The following is a 27,557-nucleotide window of genomic DNA, read 5'->3' on the forward strand; positions in this document are numbered from 1 at the left end:
TGTAACTGATGTGATTCTGCAATCTGTATTTGGGGTAAAAATGGGAGTTCATAACCCACTTGAATCAAATGTATGAAAGATGATATGTCAAGAGCTTTGTAATGTTTTGAACAGCCAATAAAAATAAATAAATAAATAAAATAGCCTACTTTAAAAAAAAGATATTATTAAATAAAATATTTTGTTGTCATTTAAGTTTACAGTATAAAATGCAAAATCATAAATGAGAACTTCAGTTGCTCTATTCAGCAGGCATATTAATCTAGCTACTTTCCATTGTGCTACAAATTTTAGCCCTTTTAAATTGTCAAATTGTCTATATAATAGGAAATACTATAATCTACATTACAGATAAAGAAAGCAAGAAAAGAAAGGGTAAATAAATTGCCGAATGTTAATCATGTTGAAAATAGATTTGGTTCATTTGTCAAAATAATATGTATATTCATTGTCCTAATCCAACGCAAATGGGGCCACAGTGACCCACAAATACTGTTATTTTAAAATAATTTGATTTAAAATAATTACAGATGTAAATTACAATTTGCATGTCAGATCTATCAACTGTGAAATCAAAACTAAAATTGTGTGATTTTTTTGTATTACTTCTCAGTGAATAAAACTAGTCACGGTAGACTTTCAAATCATTACATTCTTTCTCAGTTAAAAGATATATAGAAATGATGCAGATACAAATGCCATGACAATAAACTGGGACTAAAGAAACTTTTTCCATCAATTGGCAAATGTACAGTTATGTTTTAACCAAACTACTATTGAGTAAAACTAATTTTATTTAATTATTTAAAATTACATGGGTAGTAATTAAGATATTTTAAAAATTATTTTAAAAGGGGTACATTTTTATATCTCAGCAATAATCATTTATATGTTGGGGGAACCTAATTGAAACAGAAGCCAGATATGAAATAAATATTCATGTGTGTGCTTTCATATATTTTTCTCCTCAATTTGATACATTGAAAAATTTCTAACCATAGAAAATTTAAGAGTAGTGATTATTAATATTCACACACATTCCACTCATATTCATTAGTATTTTGTAATCTTTGTTTGCTGAGCCATATAAAAATAAGTTGTAGATATTATCACTTATCAATTTCCTAAGTCTTTGGAATGCATTTCCTAAGAATGAGGATATATTCTTGTATAGCTATAATATAATGACTATATCAAAACATTTAACATAATGCCACAAAGTTTTTTATATTAATAATAATTTTATATCATATTTAAATTTTCCCAATAAGATCTTTTATGGGCTTTTGTTTGTATATTTATTTATTACTTTTTTAGCTAGTGTCCAATAAAGATTGTGTGTAGAATTTAATTGTCAAGTCTCTTTAGTCTTCTGAAATCTAGAACAGTCCTCTGGCTTTGTTTTCCTTCGTGATATTGGGATTTTGAAGACTTCCTACATGTTAGTTATTTTGAAAAAATGTTCCCATATCTTTATTTCTTGAATGATTTCTTGATTAAACATTTTTGGAAACAATTCTTTATAGGTTATATTATGTATTTCCTCTTGGTATCATATTAGGAGGTATATAATGTCACCTTGCTCCATAATTGGTGACACTCAGTTTGATTGGTTGGTTAAAGTGATGTCCACCAGATTTGTTCAGTGTTAAGGTATCATTTTCCCTTTTTGGTTAAGAAATCAGAGTTAGAGCTCATTGGTAGGGCACTTTCCTAGCATTCACAAGGCCCTGAGATCAATCCCAAGTATGACAAATGTTAAAGAGCTTTGGCATCCCTATGACCAAAAGACCTGACAAGAACAACTTAAAGGAGGGAAAACCTAATGTGTCTCATGGTTTCAGAGGTTCAGTCCATGGTCAACTGACTCCATAGTTCTTGGCCCTAGTGAAGCAGAACATCATGGTGGAAGTAGATGGTGGAGAAAGGAAACTCAGGACATGAGAGAAGGAAGGAAGTTTTTCAAACAGGAAATGATGAACAAGAGAATCTTGAAACATCAGGAAGGAAGAATAAATAGGAGAAATATGAGTATATACAAGGGATATATATATAGTGGTTTTTTAAACAGAAATTATAATGCTACTGGACACTCAAAACAATAATATTTAAAAGTAAGGAAGGTAAAGGAATTGAAGCAGAAGTAAGATGTCCACACTTCACTCAAAGTGGTAAATGTTGATACTTGTACAACAGTCTCCTGACTTTGAGGACACACATGTATATATTAATAGAAAGAACAGTCAACTAAGAAATTATGCAAAGAGGTGGACTTGAAAGCACTATAAATATTGCAAGATGATTGGAGGAGAGGGTAGTGTTTTCAAATAAATGGTGCTGGGACAACTGTGTACACACATTCAAAAAAAAATTAAAGCTGTTTATTTTTTATTTTTGAATCTTAGTGTAGTAGGTTAAAATACTTATCCCATGGCTCGTATTTTGCTTGACAATCATGTGCTTTATAAATCAGCAAATAATTACCTGGATTTTCTATTTCTTTTAAAATATCAGAAAATCTATTAATTCTCACATGGCAACAGTTGGTAGGTGCAGAACATAATGTCTCCTCTTTTAAGTGAGAGTTGGAACTTTCAGATTTCCCACACTCACTTGGGAATTTGTTAGTGAATACCACAGGTTGTCTCAGAGAGATTCTATGTCTCTGTTATCCTTGGGGAAAATATTAGTTGATCTGTCCATCAATTTGCATAACAGAATACGTGAATGAAAAAATTTGTAAATTCTCTTTACTCACCATAACTAACTAATGGTAAATATTTCTTCAGCTTGAAGATGGAGCCCAAGACTAAAGGATTAAAACAGCAGCAGCAGCAGCATAAGAAACTCCTGGCAGCCATGCTTTCTCAGGATTCCTTTGAGTCCATCCACAGCCCTACCCCATCTGTAACAGAAGAAGACATTGACAACGAAGATGATGCAATGGAGTTGCTGGGTAACTTTAAAAATTAATAATTTATCTCTTTCTTTTTTCCTCTTGTATTGTAAAGTATGCAGTGTTTAAGAGGTTTTTTAAAAGTTTTGAATCATTTTGTCTTAGGCAAAAGAGAACATTTAAACATATTCTTTAGATTAGACTTTCATGAAGTTAAATGTAAGAACCAAATTGAAATCAGCTAAGCATGTGAAATATTTATTAGACTGTATTTTGTGCTTTGTGTATGCAGCACTTTACCTTCTGGTACTTAATCAAGCTTTATTGTGTGTGCAACTGTGATAAAAATTCAAGTCTGTCTGCTTTATTCTCTGATTATGATTTCCTTGATCACACCTATTATCTTTAATATATATACAAAGTTCACATTTCAGCCTTCATCTCAACATGTCCCTCTGTTATTTTAAGGATGCTTTAGAAAAAAATAGAATAAAGTTGAAAGTGGCAATTAGTAAATTAGTGTTTTATGTGTTATATAAATGACAGGAACATTTGCAAAGATTTTTAAGTCTCTTCGGGGTCATTACTTTCATGAAAACTATTAATCTTGTATATATAGAATATCTTTTTATATGTCTTAGTGAAGCATATATATGTTTTGCTCCAGTATAAATTTCTCTTATTTATTCATTTATTGTGGCACAAGGGATTGAACCCAGGGCCTTATGCATGCTAGGCAAATGCTGTGCCACTGAAATATACCCCTAACTCCCCCACACATAGGTATTTTTTAAATTGAGCCTCACTTTGGAAAATCATTTTTTCAAAAGAAGAAAATGAAATTTTAGAGAGCTAGCCATCTGTAACACAATGTCTTTTTAATTTAGTGATATCAGTTTGTCCATATAAATATTTAAAACAATTTCTGAATTTTTTGTGACAAGATACTACTATATTTAACTGGAAAGAGAAAAAATAAGGTAATACTTTGAAAGCTTCACATAAGTTTTACATATAAAATATGGAGTCCCAGGGGGAAAAAGAGATGTTCTAAAAATATTTTTTTCTAAATCACATTACTTGATTTAAAGTTTCAATGGTAGTAAAGTACTTTCATTATAATAAATGATGCATGTCTCCATATTTAGACTTCAGAGGTGTTACATAGTCAATAATGGCAGGTTCAAAATGGTTTCTGGTATAATAACTGCATTTGTTCCACCATTAGGGAGACTGTATAGTGACATTTTTACTACATGCAATTAATAATTTTTCTTTTTCTTTTTTGCATTTTTTAAAAGCAATTAAGTCTTTCTCCTCACCTCTAAATCATTAGTGTGGTAGATGTGCCAGATGTAATCACAGTATCTGCATTCAACTTCCATTCAACATTCAGTAAACATTTACTGAGCACTTATGGGCTAGGCTGGGCTTGGTCTTGGGGATATAAAAATAAAATAATAATTGTCTGTTTGCAGGAACTTTGCACTCAAAGCACTCAAATAAAAATGTAAATACATCACTCTGGTGGTGTTTTCTACCTGCAACAATTGGGCTAACCACCCACTTGCATATAAAGGTAACATTTAATGCAGAAGTGAGGGACAGTGATCAGAGAATATGTCTTAGATATGCTGATGCCCCTGGTTAATCCTGAAGGACAAGTAGGAATAAGATTAATGGGTGTAGTGTGGTCATTACTCCTGTAGGTTTGTTCACAGAGGTATGGGCCCCTCTGTGACTGGTCCTCTGTTTTGGTCAGTAACAGTGAAGGGGATGAGACCAAGGGATTCTTGAAGGAGACACAGGTTTCTTCTCAGTGCTGGTATCCCCTACATCTCAGCTGCTCTGTTATGAAGTTTCTAGTTTCCCCAACTAGAGGATTGGTTTTTGGAGAATACCTAATGATAAGCAATTCATACTTGTCCTTTGTTAATTCTTTTCTTTTTTTTTTCATTTAGACATTTTAGTCTGTGTACTGAGCAAGTTTAATATTTAAGTTTGGACTTTCTCTTTGTAATCCCACACATTTCAGCACAGGTTACTGGTGGAAGAATAATGTTGGTTTCTAAGTTATAAAGTTTCCCTGTGATAACATGGAATGTTCTAAGTCCACTGGACTATTCTCCATATAGTACCATGTACATTTTCTTACTTTTGAAACTGATTGTAGAGTAACATGCAAAATACAAATGTTAACTTCTTGAAAATTTATGTGATATCAAATTTTAGGACATGGGACTATTGTAAGATGCAATAGAGACATTTGGTATTTCAAATATCTTTTTGAATCTACAATGTGTTGCAGAATGAGTGTGCTAAAACTTATGTGTTTTTAAGGGTTTAACTTGTTATGTATACCAAGATATAACTGGCTGAAAATTTTATTTATCATGCGTGGGAAGCACTCTGTAAACCTTATGAGGTAATGCATAAGTCAAAGGTATAATTATTACCTAATATTAATATAAGCAGTGATTATTCCTCAATAAAATTGGTTGATATAAAGGGAAACATTTTTTAGTTGTACTAGTAGATATTAGTAAAACTGGTGATTCTTGTTTCAGCCATGAAAATATCTAGCATTGTTAATATATTATTGATTAATAGTTACTCAGTTGTTTAATTGTATATATGTGGATTTCTTTTTTAACTGTTTTAGGCATATGAAAATATTATATATGGCATCTATAATTTTTAAAATAGAGTAAGTGTTCTCTGTAAGATTGTTTTAAATACTGTCTATAGATTCATAGTACAAAAGTAGATTAATATAATACTAATGCTACCTATCAGGTAATAAAATAGCCAAACTTGTAGAATTTTAATACACAACAATTTTAAGCACCTTGGAAATTTATTCTGTAATTATGAAACATTGAATAATATGTCTGCCATGTAACCTCAAACCATGTCATTCTCAACCACAAATGCAAAACATTCTTAAATATTTCAGTAGTTATGTTGGCAGTTATTAGCCACAATGAGTAAAATATTTTACTAAAAATTTTTCTTAAAAATTATTAAAATCTAGCCAGGCATGGTGGTGCATGCCCATAATCCCAGTGATTCAGGAGTCTGAGGCAGGACAATCACAAGTTCAAAGACATCCTCAGCAACTTAGAAAGACCTTAAGCAACTTAGTGAGACCTTAACTCAAAATTTTTAAAAAAATAGAAAGGGTTGGGGATGTGGCTCAGTGGTTAAGTGCCTCTGGGTTCAATGCCTGATACCAAATTAAAAAAAAAAAAGATGTATTGAAATCAGTTTTTTTTTGAAAATATGGTGACAAGGTGTCATGATAGAAAAAAAGTAATTTATAAAAACTATATTTTATTCCATTCTTTTCAAAGAAAATTTTGAGGGGCTTCATTTGTTTAAAATATTTTTCAGTTTATAAATATGAGCCCATTTTTATTACATTGCATGCATTTATCATCTTATTCTATTTGAAACTCAAATAGCTATTATATGTTTGATTTTTTTCCATGTGATTTATACTGATTTGTATTCATTTTTTAAATCCTCAGAATTATATTTGACAGATATAACTGGCTTTCTTACAGATTTTAGAATGAAATATTACTTGTAAAAATTTTTAAGCTTTCTTAGAATTGATGCTGAGGCATATATCTAAAAGTCACATTCCAGAGATGCTTAAGAATAAAAACATTAGTCATGCTTTATGCTTTCCATCCTTAGCTCATAATTATATAAAATTAAAAATTAAAATTATGCTGCCAACCCAAATAAAGTTATTACAAACAGATATCACTTGTTTTAAAATGAGTAATCATGAACAGTTTATAATTATACTGATTATTTTGCTGACTGTACTCATTGAATTTCTGTAACCTCAATATCATGCCAAATTTTGTAAAATAAAAACTTAATTTGTTAGAGGGACTCATTACCTTAAGGCATTCTTTTGGCAAATTGTTTTACATCCTGATCAACCTTTTAGAAAAAGAATATTCACTGTTGTTTTTTAAACTGAAGACCCCTTAAAACAAAAAGCTCCCCATCTTTGTAAAATAAGAACACACATTTCATCTAGTGAAAAATGAATGCTTTTTCTCAATGATGTCAAAATACAAAAATGGAGGGGACCCTAAATGTTTTCTTAAAATTACCTACTCTATCTATCTATGTATCTATCTATCTATCTATCTATCTATCTATCTATCTATCCATCCATCTATCATCTATCAATCTATCTATAACTTAAGGTATATAGAACACTGTAAAACACAAAGTACCATACATATGCACTTTTGTCAATTTTTTTTCTTTTGAGTATTGATGAATGGAACTATCAGGATGACAGAAAAGTTGTCACTTTGAAATGAATTAGAAGATTCTTGACAAATGTCTGAAGATTTTGAAAAATTAAATCTGTGTATCCTCCAATATTGTCCATAAGATTGCTTAAAATACTACATGTAAAGTTATTCAATACAATACAAAAATGATTTAATATAGAATTAGTACATATTGGAGAATAACATACCCCAACATGTGTTGTTTTAAGATATAACAAATTTTTAAGAACCACTGAAGTTAGTGCTCTAAATCTCAGATACTGATAAAATAACTTCCCAATCACCTAAATCTGAGTAGGTCTCATCTTGAAATATATGATATTCTAAAAATTTCCAGTAATTATTGTGACTGTTGATGACCACAATTAACTAGATTATTGAAAATCTGCACATGTATTTTTTTTACTTTTCACTAAATCAATTTGCATAGTTGAAAAAATAGGACTTTATAAAGATGTCTGAAAATATCTTTCACAGGCTAAATAGTGTTTTTTCCTGGTAAGCCTGTGTTTTACAGTAACAGTCCTGTGAAATGTTCCTCACTACAGAGTTTTCACTTATGTTTCTGAATCCTAACTTTGGCTGTTTTTGGTGCCATCTCTGCCTGCACAAATGCCAAGTGAGTTCAGGTTGAAGTGTGGCCTTTGAGGAGCTGAGCATTGCCCTGTGCTTGCCTTGCCACAATCCAATGAAGACATTTGAGAAAATCCATTCAAACACATTCATTCAGCAAGTATCATGCACCTGCTCAGTGAATTGCACAAGTTCATACTAACATATAATACTAGTAATAGCATCTTACATTTTCTAATAACCACGAACCTCTTTGGGGTTTGAGAAAAGGGTGAAGAGTGGGAATGTTTTTCCCATTGAGACCCAAACAAGTTGTAGTTTTCTGACAGCTCTCAATTGTTCTACTCATTCACTCACTCATTCATCCATCCACAGACTTATTAATTTCTTAAATGTGTAATTCTTACCTCCAGAGTAACTATCATTATGTTTATGGAAATTCAAATTTGAACAAACATAGAAGTTTTGACTCTAGGAAGGTGATTTTCAAGATTTGGTTTCCTTACAAATCATCTAGGGAGGTCATTTAAGTACATTGTCCAGTGCTCCCTGCCCCCATTTTTTTTTTTTTTGGTTCATTAGATTTGGATACAGCCCATCAACCTACATTTTTTTCTACAGGAAGATTCCATTGCAGGGGATCTGTAGAGCATTCAGGAAACCTAACATAGTAGTTATATTCAGTGAATATTTTTGTTAGATATAATGTTCTGGAAGTATGGAGAATATTAGAAAGTCTATTTTTTTAAAACAAAAGATCATGAAATAGAGGTTTCTGAGTTACCCAAGGTCTTCCAAAGCCAGTCCTGGAAACAATGAAGTCTTGCTAATAAACTTTCACTAATGTGAAAGTTTTTATCACCTTTTTATCCCTCTTGCTGAAATATTTTTACAAGATCATTTGCTTGTAGTAGAAGAGTTATAAAAGTCATAAATGATTCTAACATAAACTTGAGAAAATTTTTTCTTTCTGATTCGATTTTATCATCAGATCATATTAAAACCTTACCACGTTTACTGTGCTTTTCTTACATGTGACTCAGCCCCCCCCCCATAGCCTTGTAGATGGACTTCTGCTTGGCATTGTTTTCATGTTCCATCCTATTCATTCTTTAATACTGTTTCTTGTCAACAGAGGATCAGAACATTTTCAAATATTACCAAGGTTTGGAGGTAGAGATTGCCCTTTAAATAAATATAATAGCTCATCGTATTACATGATTTACTTTTATGGAGTTTAATAAGAAATGTTGTGCTTTTTTTCCCCTTGTAAGTTTGTTTTCCAATGGTAAAAGTAGATTAATGTTCAGAATCAAATCAATAATTTACAAATAAAATCTAAACCCATAAACAAACTCTTGCCAATGTCCCTTCATCTCAACTGAATACCAAGTGAAGACTTCTTTATTTGAGAGATAGCTGTTTCTAATATATTTGTAGTTAGTAGGGTTGCTTATTTTACATATATCTATCACTTTGAATAAGTTACATATTGACTCATAGCAATGATAATGTGCTTTATCATGTTTATGCTACTTTTCACTGAGTATTTTGGCAAAGCTGGGGGGGCCACAGTGTGATGTGGTCTTTGTAGCCTGTGGTCAAAGCACTGGGCTAAAATTCTAAGACCCAAGTCCAGCCTTCATCCTTTCTCTGCTAGTTTTAACATCTGAGCTACAAGTAATTACATTTAATTCACTAGTAACAACTTATGATTTTCATACTCCAAAAGAAAAATGTTATACTGATAATATTCCCTGAAATGTTATTAATTTTGGAAGTGGAATATTCCCTGAAAGTGCTATTACTTTTTTTTGTCATGGCTAACAAGAATATTGAAAAAACGATGCTAGATTTTATGCAAAAATGTTTTCTTTCAAATAAATTGATATTCCCTAACTCACCTACATTTCAGGTAGATACAAGCAGAAGAACAAAAGAGTTCCTTTAACTTTGTACAATTGCCTACTGACAGTAAAAATTTATGTTTCTTAGGATATAGTAAAAGAGTTGGAGAGAAAGTAGGTGAAGCTATAAATGTATTTGCCTGCCAAAATATGTAATAAGTCAGTACAAAGCACTACATCTCATTTTTTTAACATGGATATTTAAACAAAGGTAGACATTTATGTGATTTGGTTTTGTGTAGAGCAAATTACTCTACTGTCTTTAATTTTCTTGCTTATAAATGTATAAATTCTAGGAGAAAAGAAAAATGTTTTGTGCCTATCCATGTGTCGATATGAAAAAAGTAGAAGTTGGGGAAGGAATAAGAGAAGGAGATACAAAAAAACTAGAAATTTGTACTCTATGTTTATATGTTTCTGTGTGAATAAAGTCATAAACAATTTGAAAATATTTAAGCTTTAAAATTATATTGATATTATAATATTACATTGATATATGCTTTCCTATTATATTGATAAATATGAACATATTTGAAGTAGCACAATTTTGATGGTTCTACATTAATACACTGTATAAGCAAATCTTAACCAAATTAAAAACCAGTGTTAAATATTGTTAGGGTTTTGTTTCTTTTGAAATAAACTTGTCCTTTTTACATATTTAATAAAAAAGGTTATGTTGTATTTCAAGATGATTTGTTAGCTATTAATGATTTTCATATAATTTAGACAAATCTGAATTTCCTGCTTAATGTAAGAGACATTTGAAAATGGTGCAAAGTCATAGTTTTATTATATTTTTTCTTGGTTGAAAATGTGCAAAGGAAGTGTAATTAATTCAGTAATTATTTACAAATTAACATCAAAGTCAATAGTTATTAAAGATATTATATGGACCTTACTGAATTGTTTAAAGTGATTGTATAAATTATAGGCATTTGTTTAGATTTTTATATATTACAATATCACTGACAACCTAACCTACTCATCATCTCTGAATGGAAATCTTAAAACTATTGAAGTTGAATACTTGAATACACATTCACCAAAGAGTGGCCACAAAACTTGTCAGTTATTTTCATTATCTGAGAAACAGTAGCTTTTGTGATAAAACTAATTCAAAATCTTTTAATATATTTTATTAACATATTTTTAAAATTTTAAATGTCTAAACTGGTCCTATGTGTGAATTTCTTTTGGAGTAAAAATATGATTTTGTTTTCAAATGTCTTATGTTCTATTATTTCAGAGAGAAATATCCTTAGCAATAGTGAATGTATGTTTTTTTATCACTCTAAGTCTTTTAAATAGAAGAGTACTAAGGAGTACAAAAGGAAAGAGATGACAGTGTCCTAGTGGAGATAAATTAACTCTCACAATTTTAATGTTTTTTTCAATTTTTTTGGGTTTCTTAGGACAAAAGAGAATTTAATTCCTTGTGTTAATATAGGATGAGTTTGCTTGTATTAGAATGAAAACTTATGGAAATATAACAAAATTTCTTTAAAATTCATCTTTTCAGGAATTTCTAGCAGTTTACTGGTTTAGCAGTTTTTCTTCTCGTAAGTGCTATCATGTTTACTTTTTAATTACTGACATTTAGAAAGGACTGTGTGTTTCAAAACTTTAATGTAGAGTAATATTAATACAGTAAAACAAAATTAATATTAATTATCTTACAAAATTAATTTTGTAGAAGCACTAAATGGCAGAATGTTAAAATTAATAATAACACTGAGCTTTATTTGTAGATACATAACCCTTGTTTCATATTTCATTAGTGCTTCTAATCTATGACTTGAGGATAGTAACTTTCTTCCTGCAGATATCAGACATTAGAAAAATGGGAGTAATAAAAATACTTAACGAGTTTTGTGAAGATTAGGTAAAATAATTTATAGACAGTTTCTCAGTTATTAGATAATGAATTAGAGTCAGAAAAAATATGTTATTATAATTTATATAATTTTTATTCTAATTTCTCCCTTTATCTGGCTAGTACATGAAGAAGTATACTACATGTAAAAAATAAAGTAATACCATAGGAATTCAGGGGTTTAAATATTTAGTCTTTTTTCATATATGTCTCATCTAGACATGCTCCTTGTATTTAGAACTCATTTCAACAAATGATTTTTCTTCTTGATGTTTGTCTTCTAAGTTCTTCTTTTCTTTGTATTAATTTTTTTATTTATATATGACAGTGGAATGCATTACAATTTTTATTACACATATGGAGCACAATTTTTTGTATCTCTGCTTGTATACAATGTATATTCACACCAATTTGTGTCTTCATACGCGTACTTTGGATAATAATGTCCATTACATTCCACCATCATTGCTAACCCCCTGTCCCCTCCCTTCCACTCCCACCCCTCTGCCCTATCTAGAGTTTATATATTCCTCCCATGCTCCCTCTCCCTACCCCACTATGAATCAGCCTCCTTATATCAGAGAAAACATTCAGCATTTTTTGGGGGGAGGGGATTGGCTAACTTCACTTAGCCTTATCTTCTCCAACTCCATCCATTTAGCTGAAAATGCCATGATTTTATTTTCTTTTATTGCTGAGTAATATTCCCTTGTGTATATAGGCCACATTTTTTTTATCCATTTATCTATTGAAAGGCATCTAGTTTGGTTCCATAGTTTAGCTATTGTGAATTGTGCTGCTATAAACATTGATGTGGCTGTGTCCCTATAGTATGTTGTTTTTATGTCCTTTGGATATAGACCGAGGAGAGGGATAGCTGGGTCAAATGGTGGTTCCAATCCCAATTTTCCAAGAAATCTCCATACTGCTTTCCATATTGGCTTCGCAAGCACTCCACCAACTGAGCTATATTCCCATCCCCTTTCTTCTTTTCTTTTAATGATCACAGACAGTTTTCTCTAAAGGCCATATCATATGAGCCTACATTTTCCTCAAAGTGTTAGAACAATTCCTGCCCTGTTCTCCTATTTAGAGACAGTACCTTATTATAAATGACCACTATCTTGTTCAAATTTTTCTAATAATTTAACCAAACAAATTATATTCAGCAATATGAAATATTCAAACTTTTAAAAAATTATTAAAAGCTAAAGCCGAGTGTGGTGGCGCATGCCTGTAATCCCAGTGGCTCCTCCTGAGGCTGAGGCAGGAGGATCTTGAATTCAAAGCCAGCCTCAGCAACAGCAAGAGGCTAAGCAATTCAGTGAGACCCAGTCTCTAAATATAAAGCAAAATAGCACTGTGGATGTGGTTCAGTGGTGGAGTGCCCCTGAGTTCAATCACTAGTAACCCACCCCCTACCCCTCACCATAAAAAAAGCTAAAAACGTGTATCTGCTTTGCTTTTATATGCATTTGTTTTTGTTACCAGGTTACCGGGCTTCTCTGATTAATAGTCATGGATACTCTGAGGTACTGTGGAATTGGGAAGATGGTCTCTGGCTTGTAGAATCATAGAGACTTTCTAGGCTCCATGAATTCCAACTGATAATGGGAATAGGAGCTGCAGTATTGCAAGATTAGCTCAGAGAAGTAACGTTTTCCAAAGCTGTACAGGCTTTGTACTGCCTTTGATTTCATAATGCATTCTTTCATCCTCTGACAATGCAGAGAATCTGTACCCTTAATATAAGCAAAAGTATCAAGAGATGAAAAAGAGAGAACTTTTCTTTTTTCAAGTTTTAGTCTGATGTTCTTATCTTCTCTTTATGGACTTTTGACATGTATGATCTGAAACTTTCTCTAATAGCATTGTTAGTATTTTGGTGGCTGAGTTTAGGACATATTTTATAGAAAGTAATTTAAGATAGGAAACATATCTCTGTTTGCCTAATACAAAAGGGTCAAATAAGCTCTAAGCATCTCAGTTTTATTTTTTTTATTTTTTTTATTGGTCGTTCATAACACTACATGGTTCTTAATACATCATATTACACGGTTTGATTCAAGTGGATTATGAACTCCCGCTTTTACCCCATATACAGATTGCTGTATCACACCAGTTTCCCTTCCATTAATTGACATATTGCCTTTCTAGTGTCTGATGTATTCTGCTGTCTGTCCTATTCTCTACTGTCCCCCCTCCCCTCCCCTCCCCTCCCCTCCCCTCCCCTTTTCTCTCTCTACCCCTTCTACTGTACATCCTTTCTTCCATTTGTATTATCTTGTCTTACCCCTCCTTTCCTCTTATATGACATTTTGTATAACCCTGAGGATCGCCTTCCATTTCCATGCAATTTCCCTTCTCACTCCCTTTCCCTCCCACCTCTTATCCCTGTTTAATGTAAATCTTCTTCTCAAGCTCTTCGTCCCTACCCTGTCCTTGTTTACTCCCCTTATATCAAAGGAGTCATTTGGTATTTGTTTTTTAAAGATTGACTAGCTTCACTTAGCATAATCTGCTCTAATGCCATCCATTTCCCTCCAAACTCTATGATTTTGTCATTTTTTAATGCAGAATAATACTCCATAGTATATAAATGCCACATTTTTTTTATCCATTCATCTATTGAAGGGCATCTAGGCTGGTTCCACAGTCTTGCTATCGTGAATTGAGCTGCTATGAACATCGATGTAGCAGTGTCCCTGTAGCATGCTCTTGTTAGGGCTTTAGGGAATAGACCGAGAAGGGGAATAGCTGGGTCGAATGGCGGTTCCATTCCCAGCTTTCCGAGAAATCTCCATACTGCTTTCCAAATTGGCTGCACCAATTTGCAGTCCCACCAGCAATGAACAAAAGTGCCCTTTTCCCCGCATCCTCTCCAGCACTTACTGTTGTTTGACTTCCTAATGGCTGCCAGTCTTACTGGAGTGAGATGGTATCTTAGGGTAGTTTTGATTTGCATTTCTCTGACTGCTAGTGATGGTGAGCATTTTTTCATGTACTTGTTGATTGATTGTATGTCCTCCTCTGAGAAGTGTCTGTTCAGGTCCTTGGCCCATTTATTGATTGGGTTATTTGTTATCTTATTGTCTAATTTTTTGAGTTCTTTGTATATTCTGTTAATTAGGGCTCTATCTGAAGTGTGTGGAGTAAAGATTTGTTCCCAGGATGTAGGCTCCCTGTTTATCTCTCTTATTGTTTCTTTTGCTGAGAAAAAACTTTTTAGTTTGAGTAAGTCCCATTTGTTGATTCTGTTTGTTAACTCTAGCGCTATGGGTGTCCTATTGAGGAATTTGGAGCCCGATCCCACAGCGTGCAGATCATAACCAACTTTTTCTTCTATCAGATGCCATGTCTCTGGTTTAATATCAAGCTCCTTGATCCATTTTGAGTTAACTTTTGTGCATGGCGAGAGATAGGGATTCAGATTCATTTTGGTGCAAATGGATTTCCAGTTTTCCCAGCACCATTTGTTGAAGATGCTATCCTTCCTCCATTGCATGCTTTTAGCCCCTTTATCAAAAATAAGATAGTTGTAGTTTTGTGGATTGGTTACTGTGTCCTCTATTCTGTACCATTGGTCCACCCGCCTGTTTTGGTACCAGTACCATGCTGTTTTAGTTACTATTGCTCTGTAGTATAGTTTGAAGTCTGGTATCGCTATACCGCCTGATTCACACTTCCTGCTTAGTATTGTTTTTGCTATTCTGGGTCTTTTATTATTCCATATGAATTTCCTGATTCTTTTATCGATTTCTACAAGATATGCTGTTGGGATTTTGATTGGCATTGCATTGAACTTATATAGGACTTTTGGTAATATCGCCATTTTGATGATGTTGGTTCTGCCTATCCATGAGCAGGGTATATTTTTCCATCTTCTAAGGTCTTCTTCTATGTCTTTCTTTAGGGTTCTGTAATTTTCATTGTATAAATCTTTCACCTCTTTTGTTAGGCTGATTCCCAAGTATTTTATTTTTTGGGGGGATATTGTGAATGGAGTAGTTGTCCTCATTTCCGTTTCAGAGGATTTGTCACTGATATACAGGAATGCCTTTGATTTATGCGTGTTGATCTTATATCCTGCCACTTTGCTGAATTCATTTATTAGCTCTAATAGCTTCTTTGTAGACCCTTTTGGGTCTGCTAGGTATAGGATCATATCATCTGCAAATAGTGATAATTTAAGTTCTTCTTTTCCTATTTTTATGCCTTTAATTTCTTTCGTCTGCCTAATTGCTCTGGCCAGTGTTTCGAGGACTATGTTGAACAGAAGTGGTGAGAGAGGGCATCCCTGTCTTGTACCAGATCTTAGAGGGAATGCCTTCAATTTTTCTCCATTCAGAATGATGCTGGCCTGTGGCTTATCATAGATTGCTTTTACAATGTTGAGGTATGATCCAGTTATCCCTAATTTTTCCAGAGTTTTGAACATAAAGGGATGCTGTACTTTGTCGAATGCTTTTTCTGCATCTATCCAGATGATCATATGGTTCTTAATTTTAAGTCTATTGATGTGGTGGATAACATTTATTGATTTCCGTATATTGAACCAACCTTGCATACCAGGGATGACTCCTACTTGATCATGGTGTATAATTTTTTTGATATGTATTTGAATCCGATTCGCCAGAATTTTATTGAGGATTTTTGCATCAAGGTTCATTAGAGATATTGGTCTGTAGTTTTCTTTCTTTGAAGTATCTTTGTCTGGTTTCGGAATCAGGGTGATGTTGGCCTCGTAGAATGAATTTGGAAGTTCTCCCTCTTTTTCTATTTCCTGAAATAGCTTGAAAAGTATTGGTGTTAGTTCCTCTTTAAAGGTTTTGTAAAACTCTGCTGTATACCCATCCGGTCCTGGGCTTTTCTTAGTTGGTAGTCTTTTGATGGTTTCTTCTATTTCCTCTATTGTTATTGGTCTGTTTAGGTTGTCTATATCCTCCTGGCTCAGTCTGGGCAGATCATAAGACTCAAGGAATTTATCTATGCCTTCACTATCTTCTATTTTATTGGAGTATAAGGATTCAAAGTAATTTCTGATTATCTTCTGTATTTCTGAAGTGTCTGTTGTGATATTGCCTTTTTCATCCCGTATGCTAGTAATTTGGGTTCTCTCTCTTCTTCTCTTCGTTAGTATGGCTAAGGGTCTGTCAATTTTATTTATTTTTTCAAAGAACTAGCTTTTAGTTTTGTCAATTTTTTCAATAGTTTCTTTTGTTTCAATTTCATTAATTTCAGCTCTGATTTTAATTATTTCTTGCCTTCTACTTCTTTTGCTGTTGTTTTGCTCTTCTTTTTCTAGGATTTTGAGATGAAGTATGAGATCATTTATTTGTTGGTTTTTTCTTTTTTTGAGGAATGAACTCCAAGCAATGAATTTTCCTCTTAGAACTGCTTTCAATGTGTCCCATAGATTCCGATATGTTGTGTCTGTGTTTTCATTTAACTCTAGGAATTTTTTAATTTCCTCCTTGATGTCTTCTAAAACCCATTGATCACTCAGCAACCTGTTGTTCATTCTCCAGGTGATGCTTGATTTTTCCTTTCTTCTTTTATCATTGATTTTCAGTTTCATTCCATTATGATCAGATAAGATGCATGGTATTATCTCCACCCCTTTGTATTGTCTAAGAGTTGCCCTGTGACATAGTATATGGTCTATTTTTGAGAAGGTTCCATGTGCTGCTGAGAAAAAAGTGTAGCTACTTGAAGTTGGGTGGTATAGTCTATATATGTCAATTAAGTCTAGGTTGTTAATTGTGTTATTGAGTTCTATAGTTTCCTTATTTAACTTTTGTTTGGAAGATCTGTCCAGTGGTGAGAGAGGTGTGTTGAAGTCTCCCATGATTATTGTATGGTGGTCTATCAGACTCTTGAACTTGAGAAGAGTTTGCTTGATGAACACGGCTGCACCATTATTTGGGGCATATATATTTATGATTGTTATGTCTTGTTGGTGTATGGTTCCCTTGAGCAGTATGAAGTGTCCCTCTTTATCCTTTTGATTGTCTTTGGCTTGAAATCTATTTTATTAGATATGAGTATGGACACTCCTGCTTGTTTCCGCGGTCCATATGAGTGATATGCTTTTTCCCAACCTTTCACCTTCAGTCTATGTATATCTTTTCCTATCAAATGCGTCTCCTGTAGACAGCATGTTGTTGGGTCTTGTTTTGTGATCCATTCTACTAGCCTGTGTCTCTTAATTGGTGAGTTTAAGCCATTAACATTTAGGGTTATTATTGAGATGTTGTTTGTTCTTCTATCCATAATTGTTTATTGATGTTACTAAACCTGATTTGTTATCCTCTTTGACTACTTTCCCCCCTTTACTGTCCTACCTCCCATTGTTGGTTATCAATGTTAGTTTCCATTTCCTCTTCCTGTAATGTTTTGCCAAGGATTTTTTGAAGAGATGGTTTTCTAGCTGCGAATTCTTTTAACTTTTGTTTATCGTGGAAGGTTTTAATTTCATCTTCTAACCTGAAGCTTAATTTCGCCGGATACACGATTCTTGGTTGGAGCCCATTGTCTTTCAGTGTTTGAAATATGTTATTCCAGGATCTTCTAGCTTTCAGAGTCTGTGTTGAGAGATCAGCTGTTATCCTGATTGGTTTACCCCTAAATGTAATCTGCTTTCTTTCTCTTGCAGCTTTTAAAATTCTCTCCTTATTCTGTATGTTGGACATCTTCATTATAATGTGTCTAGGTGTGGATCTCTTATGATTTTGCACATTCGGCGTCCTGTAGGCTTCTAGGATTTGGGATTCTGTCTCAATCTTCAATTCTGGGAAGTTTTCTCGCATTATTTCACTGAATAGACTGTTTATTCCTTTGGCATGGAGCTCTGTGCCTTCCTGTATCCCAATGACTCTTAAATTTGGTCTTTTGATATTGTCCCATAATTCTTGGATGTTCTGCTCATGGTTTCTTAGCAGACTTGCTGAGCTGTCTATGTTCTTTTCCAGCTGAAATACTTTGTCTTCATTGTCTGATGTTCTCTCTTCTAAGTGATCTACTCTGCTGGTAGTATTCTCAATTGAGTTTTTAAGTTGGTTTATTGTTTCCTGCATTTCTAGAATTTCTATTTGTTTGTTTTTTATTACTTCTATCTCCCTGTGAAATTGATCTTTTACTTCCTGGATTTGTTTGTCAATGTGATCTTTCATTGTCTGATTTTGCTGTCTCATGTCTTCCTTGAGACTCCAGATCATCTGAAGCATATATATCCTGAACTCTTTATCTGATATTCCATCTGTTGCAGCTATTACCTCTTCTAAAGTTGAGTTGACCTGCATTGCTTGTGGTCCTTTCTTTCCTTGTCTTTTCATACTGCTCGCGTTTCTTTCTGCTTGGTGCAACTGTTGTGTTTTTGAAATTTACCCCCTATTTATTTATGTTGCTCTTGTATAGTTGGAAAGTCTCCCTTGCAGGGTGGGTAGTGGCTGTGCTCCTCCTCTAATTATGGTGGTCTGTCTATCACGCTGATCGGTCACAGGTCTGCCCCCCCTGCGGGCACAGGAGGCGGCTTTGCTCTGCCCCCACTCCAATTGTGGTAACGTAACTACCACGCCCTGGGGTCGTAGGTCCTGATCTGGATGTGGGTGGCGGCTCTGCTGGGTCCCCACTCCAATTGGTGTGACGAGTCTACCACGCTGGCATACTTCTAGGCCGGTGGGTCACAGTTCTGCACAGCCCCCACTCCCAATGGGAGTACCTGACTACCTCTCCAACGGGTCGCTGGGCCCCCTCCGGACCCGGGCGGCGACCCTGCTCCGCCCCCACTCCAACCAGTGTGACGCAACTGCCTCGGTGTTACGTGTCCACCACTCTGGCAAGCTACCTGGCCTGTCTTGCCAGTGGGCCGCAGGTCTGCCTGCCCGCTCTGCACCGCCCCTACTCCAAATGAGGTTACTTGGCTACCGCTTCGCGGGGCCGCTGGTCCTATTCTAGGCGTGGGCGGCTACTCTCTTCAGACCCAGCTGCGTTTGGGGTGTCATGCTACCACGCCGGCGGGTCACTTGGCCTGCTCTGGGTGCAGGTGGAAGCTCCACTCTGCCCCCACAGCACCCAACAGGACCCTGACTGAGAAGCAGACACCGCTGGTTCCCTAGCCTTGGGTCAAAGCAGCTTCGGTAGCCAGAACCCCGCCTCTCCTATCTCGATACACTCTCCGCTGGGAGCTGGCTCCAGTGAGCGACCCCCACGGGTTCCCTAGCCCCAGGCCAAAACTGTTCCGGGAGTCAGAACCCAGTCGCCCCTAGCTCAGCGCACGCTCCACTTGGAGCTGGCCTCCACCGGCAGTCTCCGCAGTTTCCTCAGACCTGGGCCAGGTTAGCCCCGGGAACCAGAATCCAGCTGCTCAGTGCCCGGTACACGCCTTGCCAGGCATGAGCCTCTAGGAGTATTCTCCACAAGATCCCCAGTCCCGAGCCTGAGCAAGAAATCTGTCTGCTAGACGCAGGCAACTACCAGCCTGAAATCACCTGTTCCGTCGCTGGATGAGCTGAGATCAATAGAACATGGGGATGATTACATCATCTCTCCGAAATGGCGGCTGCTGTCCTCCTCTGTGGTCCGACCGGTGTCTGGAACCCAACTGGACCGCTTCTCTCCTCTGTCTCAAAGCTGGAACTCAGCACTAAGCGCTGCCAAAGTCCTAGCGCCAAACCGCTAGAGGCAGTTCACAGACTCAGGCCTGCGGAGCCTGGTCTGGCCGCCTCCGAGCCGGCTGTGGGTGGGGTGGGGTGGTAGGAATGTGGATCCAGCCGCCGGAGGCCGTTCACAGACTCAAGCCTGTGGGGCCCAGTCTGGCCGCCGCCCGCGGCCGGCGGGATTGTGTCCCTGGTCCGTTTTGCTCCGAACTGGCTGGGGGTGGGGTGGGGTGTTAGGAGTGTGGATCCTAGCACCAAGCCGCTAGAGTCAGTTCACAGATTCAGGCCTGCGGGGCCCAGTAGGTTCCTATGTTCGCTGCAGTTCAGCGGCGGCCGGCGGGATTGTGTCCCTGATCTGCGTTGCACCGAGCCGGCTGGGGGTGGGGTGGTAGGAATGTGGATCCTATCGCTGGACCGCCAGAGGCCGTTCACAGACTCAAGCCTGCGGGGCCCAGTCTGGCCGCCGCCCGTGGCCGGCCGGCGGGGTTGTGTCCCTGGTCCGCTTTGCTCCGAACTGGCTGGGGGTGGGGTGGGGTGTTAGGAGTGTGGATCCTAGCACCAAGCCGCTAGAGTCAGTTCACAGACTCAGGCCTGCGGGGCCCAGTAGGTTCCTATGTTCGCTGCAGTTCAGCGGTGGCCGGCGGGATTGTGTCCCTGATCCGCGTTGCGGAGATTCACTCACCTGGGACCAACTGACCCCTCCCACAGACTTACTAGTTATCGGCAGGTCTCCTTTCAGTGGAAAATTGTTAGAAGTTCCTCAGCATGTCCCATGCAAGTGTATTTATGTGTCTCTCTGATCCCGTTACTGCGGAGGTATAGAAAATGCTGCCTGCTCGCCCGCATCTCAGTTTTGATAAGGAAAATTGAGAATGTGAGAGGAGTTATTCTCCACATAAAAATTTTTAACTGAGATAAAGAAAATCCTAAGAGCATACATTAAAAAAAGAGAGAGAAAATAAAATAAAAATCCCCAAATCAATATTCCTTTTCCAATGAAGTTCAGATTATTTGCTAATGGAGCTATTCCTTTTTCAGACAAGAAGCAAATATGATTGCTTCTTTAGAAATGCTATCTTTCTTAAAACACTCTTGCTTACCATAAAGAATAATGACATTATAATATATACACTTATGAATTTTTTTATTGACTTCCTAACATACATTATTGCTTTCTCTAGTAACCAGGGATTTGTAATATCTCAGTTTAAAAAATGAGGGAAACAAAACAAAGCAAGAGAAGTCATATGTGCCTATTATTAATCTTTTAATAGCATTAATATCTTAACATTCTTAGTACCCTTTGCATTCCAGTGTTCAGATGCTTATGCGATCAGGTTGATTTCATTGTTTGCTTTCTCTCTCTCTCTTTATTTTGAAGCTGTGTGTGTCTACATTGCCCAGGTTCATCTCAAATTTCTAGCCTCAAGCAATCTTCCCACCTCAGCCACCTCAGTAGCTGGGGCTACAGGCAAGCATCATGCTACTTGGCTGATTTCATTGTTTATTATCTTCTTGATCAGCAAAAACTTTTAGAAATTTGAACAAAAAACTTATGCTTTTTCGCCAAATTGTTGACATAAGTAAGTCAATATAAGCGAACTTGAAGGCCTAATATCAAAATTTCTGGGAGCCAAATTTCCTTTAAAATACTATTTCATTTTGATTACTAAAAGATAGGTATTCATGTTAAAGAGCATGAAAATACAGAGGTCAAAATGAACAAATAAATATTATGATGTAATAATTATTCTTCATATTTTAGTGATGTTTTTAGATTTTAATATAGTATGGATATAAAATAACATTAACATTTCTAATACACTATTCACTATACTAGGTGCTTTCTGTACCCTACTTAGCAATCACAAAAATTCCATCAAGCAGGTGTTCTTTTTATCTTTATGTCACAGACAAGGAAAAAGGTCCTTGAATAACAAAATTTACCCATGTTACACAGTTGTTATTCAAGAATCAGTTTGCTAAGCCTGAACAATTAAATACTAACTATGCAACAGTGCACATTAAATACATATGTGATAAGCAAAGTTTTTATGATCAACAAACTCATGATAAACTTTTAGAAGTCAACATCTGCACCTAGTCAACAGAATGGCTGACTTGTCCCTTCCCATTAAACAATTTTGAAATTAGACAAAATATATGAAATCAACTTTTCAGGCACTTGATGAAAGACTCAGCAGAAGACTTCATCCTCCAGAGGAAGGATATGAGTGATCTGAGCCCTTCATTTCACGCTGGCTTTCTTTGTGGTATCACATCCAAAGCCAGCTTGTATGGAGGTGGAAGTGCAGTGCTGGGGAAGAGCGGGGCTCTCACAGAGCTGAGGGGCACGGGCCTGCAGTCTGAGGCCCCTGAAACAATGCCAGGAGAAGAAGGCTGAGAAGACGCTGTTGACAGACGTCATAGGAATGTTCCCCTTGGACCTTTGGCTGAAAACTGGTCTGCTTTTGCAGCAGATTTTGTAAACTTTATAAGAACTGAGGGAGGGTGTTCTGTGTTTGGTAAGTGAATAGAGAAACTGAGGCCAGACTGAGCTAGGACGCCTCTGAATTCCACTCCTGAGAGAATGAGTAAATCTCCAGGAATTCATTGGGCATTCAGAGGAGACCTACCTAGGAAAAGCCAAATATTGATGGCTATTCCTAAGAGTGAGGTAGAAATTTAAATAGAGCCAGTTAGATGGGACAGAAATTATACCTACAAAGTTGAAGTAGATCTTGCCATTAATTTAATTCCTGACAGAACAAAATTCAGCATCCCTTAGAGAAGACAAGCCTTCATTCGAAGATTCAGCCACAATGCTTATCATATAATACAGAATTACTAGTTAGGAAAGGAAGGACAGTGTGACCCAAAATCAAACCAAAAGAGCTACCAATAAAGACAGACTTTAATATAGAGAGATGTGAGCCCTGGGTTCGATCCCCAGCACCACTAAAAAAAAAAAAAAAAATATCTATCATCTATCTATTTATCTATCTATCTATCTATCTATCAGAGAGAGAGAGAGAGAGAGAGAGAGAATCCAAAAGATTTTTTAAAGAAAATTTTATACATATTTTATGCATTTAGAGGAAAGTATTATCCATATTTTGTGCATTCATAATGGTAAACAGATGGGAAATCTTAGCAGAGAAAATAAAACTAGAAAAAGGACCAAAGGGATGGCTAGAACTGTAAAGTACAATATTTGAGGGTTTAAATATCACTAGTAACATTGAATAATATAAAATATAATATGAAAGGAAGGATCAAGAAAATTAAAGATAAGTGAACAATACAGCTAAACTGAAGAGCTAAAGATAAAAAGAAAAAGGAAAACAAAATGAGAAGAACTTCAATGGCCAGTGGAACAATATAAAATATTTTATCAGAATTCCAGAAAGATGGGATAAACAATAAGAGAAAATCATATTTTAAGAGATATTATCCCCTTTTGTTTCTGGTCTAAATTTGGTGAGCAACATAACCTGTAATATAAGTTTAGAAAATGCCAGGCATAGCAAACTATACCTAGGGCTGGCTGGGGGATATAGCTCAGTTGGTAGAGTGTTTGCCTGGCATGCACTTCAGCATCCCCCCCCCAAAAAAAAAAAAAACTAGCCATATTATCATCCAATTGCTGAAAGCAAATAATAAAATTTTAACAAGCACAAAAGAATTTGCAGAAAAAAGGCAGTATTGATAGAGTAACAGCATATCAAAAATAATTAAGGTCAAAAGAAAAGGAGTGACAGCTTTAGGGTGCTGAAAGAAAATAAATGTCTTCCAGATTTCTATATCTAGTAAAAATGTGCTAAAAATGTGCTTTAAGGCCTGGAGATATGGCCTGAGGCACTGGCACTGGTTTTGATTCCCAGCACCAAAAAAAAAAAAAAAAATGAAGAAGAAAAAAATTCAGTAAACAAAAGCTCAAAGAATCAGTTATCAGTAGGACTGTACTTGAAGAATTCCTTGGAGTCCCTCAGGCTAAAGGGAAATGATACTAGATGGAAAATCAGATCTATAGGAAAGAATCAAGACTATCATAAATGGTAAATACATGAGTAAATATGTATTTTTGTTTTTTGGTCTGAATTTGGTGAACAATATTACCTGTAATATAGGAAGTTTAGAAGATGCCAGGCTTAGCAAACTACACTTAGGGCTGGTGATAATTTGTTAATTATTCAAAAGAATAATTGCTTTAAACAAAATTACACGCAATGTAGTATAGGGTTTATATTATATAAGGAAGCAAAATATATGATGAGTAGCACAAAGGATGAGAATAAATGGAACTATATATGATTATAATTTCTACATTTTATACGAAGTGATGCAATATTAATTATAAACAGACTATAATGTTGGGAATGCATTTCTTTAATCTCACGAGCAATCACTAAAATAATTAAAAATAAATCCAAAGAAGGGGCAGAGAGGGATAAGATTACATAAAGAACCAGAACCAATCAAATTCACATTAATAGATGAGTGAAAGGAGAAGGGGAGGGTAAATGGAGGATCATGAACTGATCTCAATTTCCATGCATGTATAAGTTTGTCAGAATGAACCCAAATACTATGCATAACTATAAGCTTTAAGAAAAGAAATTATGAAATGTTGTCCCTAAAACTGTTACTTCATTTATCCTATTTTGGAGAAAATTAGCCATTTTAGAAGAACACCATCCTTTGATGGCTGTCACCCCAGATAGTGAAACGTTCTTGTAAAAAGTTACTATCAAAGATGAATAAAAGTAAATGCAGTTATTTTATATTAGATCTTGTAGAGCTATATACATGCACAGAGATGCCTAATGTCCTAAAACCAGCAGTTTTGTTTCTGATGCAGTCTCTTTCCATTATGTAATTGGATGCTTTTTAAGGGATCTTTCTGCTTTGCATGGAAAAAAAAAAGATTAAGAGTATTTGTATTTCTTTGTCAAATCGACTAGCCTTGGAATGAGAGAGAAGATGTGTTGGGCATTATAAAATGTTTTTGCAATTTCAAGTTAGAGTTTATTCTGAAATCATAGCTTCATACTGAATAAAATTTTTTTCTTTTAAGGAAAAAACATTAAAAACAAAGCGATTCACCTAAAAAGCTAATTGAGGACATAAAATGATATACTACAATATATTTGACAAAGAATAGCAAAGGAATCCAAAGCAGTTGTGAAGTTAGAAAAGAGAATGATGGTAAGCCTATATTCAAACATATTAATAATTATCTTCATTATAAGTAGACTGCATATAAAAATTAGCAGAGATTGTATGGATAAACAAGTAAGACTCCTATGAAAACTATAAGATTTACAGTTTAAAGACCAGATAGTTTGAAAGTTAAATATAGAAAAAGATTTATGTGCAAAACCTAGGCACAAGAAAGTTAGTGTAGCAAAATGATAAAAGAGTGTATTCAACAGAAAAGGATAGCAGTTCCAAATGGGTGTGCATTTAAAACAGATTTTCAAAATACATGAACTGACAGAACTAAAACAAAAACACAACTGAGTAATTATAGTTGGATATTTTAATTGCATTTTTCTGAATAATTGATAGGAAAAGTAGACAAAAATCAGTAGGTTTGTAGGAAACTTGAACAACACTACCAGACCTTATTGTCAATTACAATTGATAGTACATTACATCCAATAGCTGCCAAACACATATACTTTTTAAGTACAGGTGATACATTCATCAAAATAGAACATGCTAGATTGACTTTTCTATATTATTATCAAATTATGAGAAAGACAAGAAATTAGTAACAACAGGACAAAATATTTGGAAATCAAACACTTCTTAATAACACATGAGATAAAGAAAAATCAAAAGGGAACTTAATAGTTCAAACTAAATAATAATGAAACTATAACACTGGAAATTGGGGAATGAGGTATTATAGCTAAAACAGTGCTTAAAGAAAAATTCCATTATAAAGAAGAAATTTTTAAAATCATTGATATTTTTCTATTTTTAAAAATGGAATGAAAGTCAGATTAATACAAATAAGTAGGAATAAGGGAATAATATAACTATAGCTAAATCAATTAAATAGAAAAAATCATAGCAGACTATACCCAAACTGGATAATTCTGAGTAACATTGTTAAAGAAAATGATAAAGAAACACATTTCCAATATCAGCAATGAAGGACAGAACCAGACTTTATCACAAATCATACAGACACAGAGGACAGCAAAAGATAATTACAATGTTATGACAACATATTTGACAACTTCAAATAATGGGAAAAAATCTGTCAAAGTACACCATGTCAAATAGAAAACAACAAGAAATAGTTCATTTAAATACTCTTATGTATATTAGAGAAGTTGAATTTGCAAGCTAAATCTTTCCCAAAAAGGTTTTTAAGCTCACATGATTTCATTGATGAAGTCTATAAATATTGAGGGGAAAAATAATGCCAAAAATGTAACAAACAGTCAGAAAATAGAGAAGAGGAGACTATTGTCAGATTGTGTGGAGACCAGCATAGCTGATAATAACTAGAAAAAAAAGAAAATTGCAAAGTAATATCACATAAACAGAGATATATATTCTTAACAAAATATTATTAAATTAAATCCCTGTGATTCCATATAATCAAAAAATTCCCAGTGGACTTTTAAAAAAAAAGAAAATGACTAATTCCAAATTTTATATGAAAGTAATGATCTAAAAAGGAAAGAAAAGAGAATAAGGAGAAGGAAGAAAGAGGAGAAGGAAGAGGAGGTGGTGGAGGAGGAGAGGAAGGGTATTGGAATTACAGTATCTGAATACAAGATTTACCCTAAGACTTCCATAGTCATGACAACATAGAGTTGACATAAAACATACAGACAAACAGATCAGTGGAATGAATTAAAGTCCAGAAGGTTCACACATGTGTGGTCAGTTAGTTTTCAAAAAAGGCATGCAGGCACCCTTTTCCCTATAAAAAACTTGAAAGGTAAAGAAAAATACTTTCACCACTGGTGCTGGAACAAATTGGTAAAGGTAACAAAAAAATTTGAACTCTGACCAACTTCTTCATGCTATTAACAAAAACTACTACCTATAAGATGACTTATAGGCCCAAACAAAAGCAAAGATTATAACACATCTAGAAGAAAATTTCAAATTTATAATGTTTTAGCAAGCAAAGATTTCTAAAGAAAATTTTGATAAACTGGAACCCATTGAAATTATGATTTTTCATAATTGAAATTATCTCTTCAAAAAATAAAACAAAATAAGAAAAAAAATATGTAAAGGCATGCCACTCAGTGATTGGAGAAAATACATGCAATATATTTGACAAAACCTGGATCT

At 34.9% G+C, this 27,557-nt stretch overlaps 1 protein-coding gene across 1 annotated transcript in view; it reads left to right on the forward strand.

Annotated features, from left to right (window-relative positions):
• C7H8orf34 (chromosome 7 C8orf34 homolog) overlaps positions 1–27,557 on the forward strand; it is a 394,600-nt gene that overhangs the window by 152,712 nt on the left and 214,331 nt on the right. Inside the window, 1 exon segment of the mRNA XM_026407762.2 lies at positions 2,790–2,956. Within this exon segment, the coding sequence (XP_026263547.2) occupies positions 2,790–2,956 (167 nt within the window).

This window comes from Urocitellus parryii, chromosome 7, assembly GCF_045843805.1.
Source record: "Urocitellus parryii isolate mUroPar1 chromosome 7, mUroPar1.hap1, whole genome shotgun sequence".
NCBI classification, from domain to species: domain Eukaryota; kingdom Metazoa; phylum Chordata; class Mammalia; order Rodentia; family Sciuridae; genus Urocitellus; species Urocitellus parryii.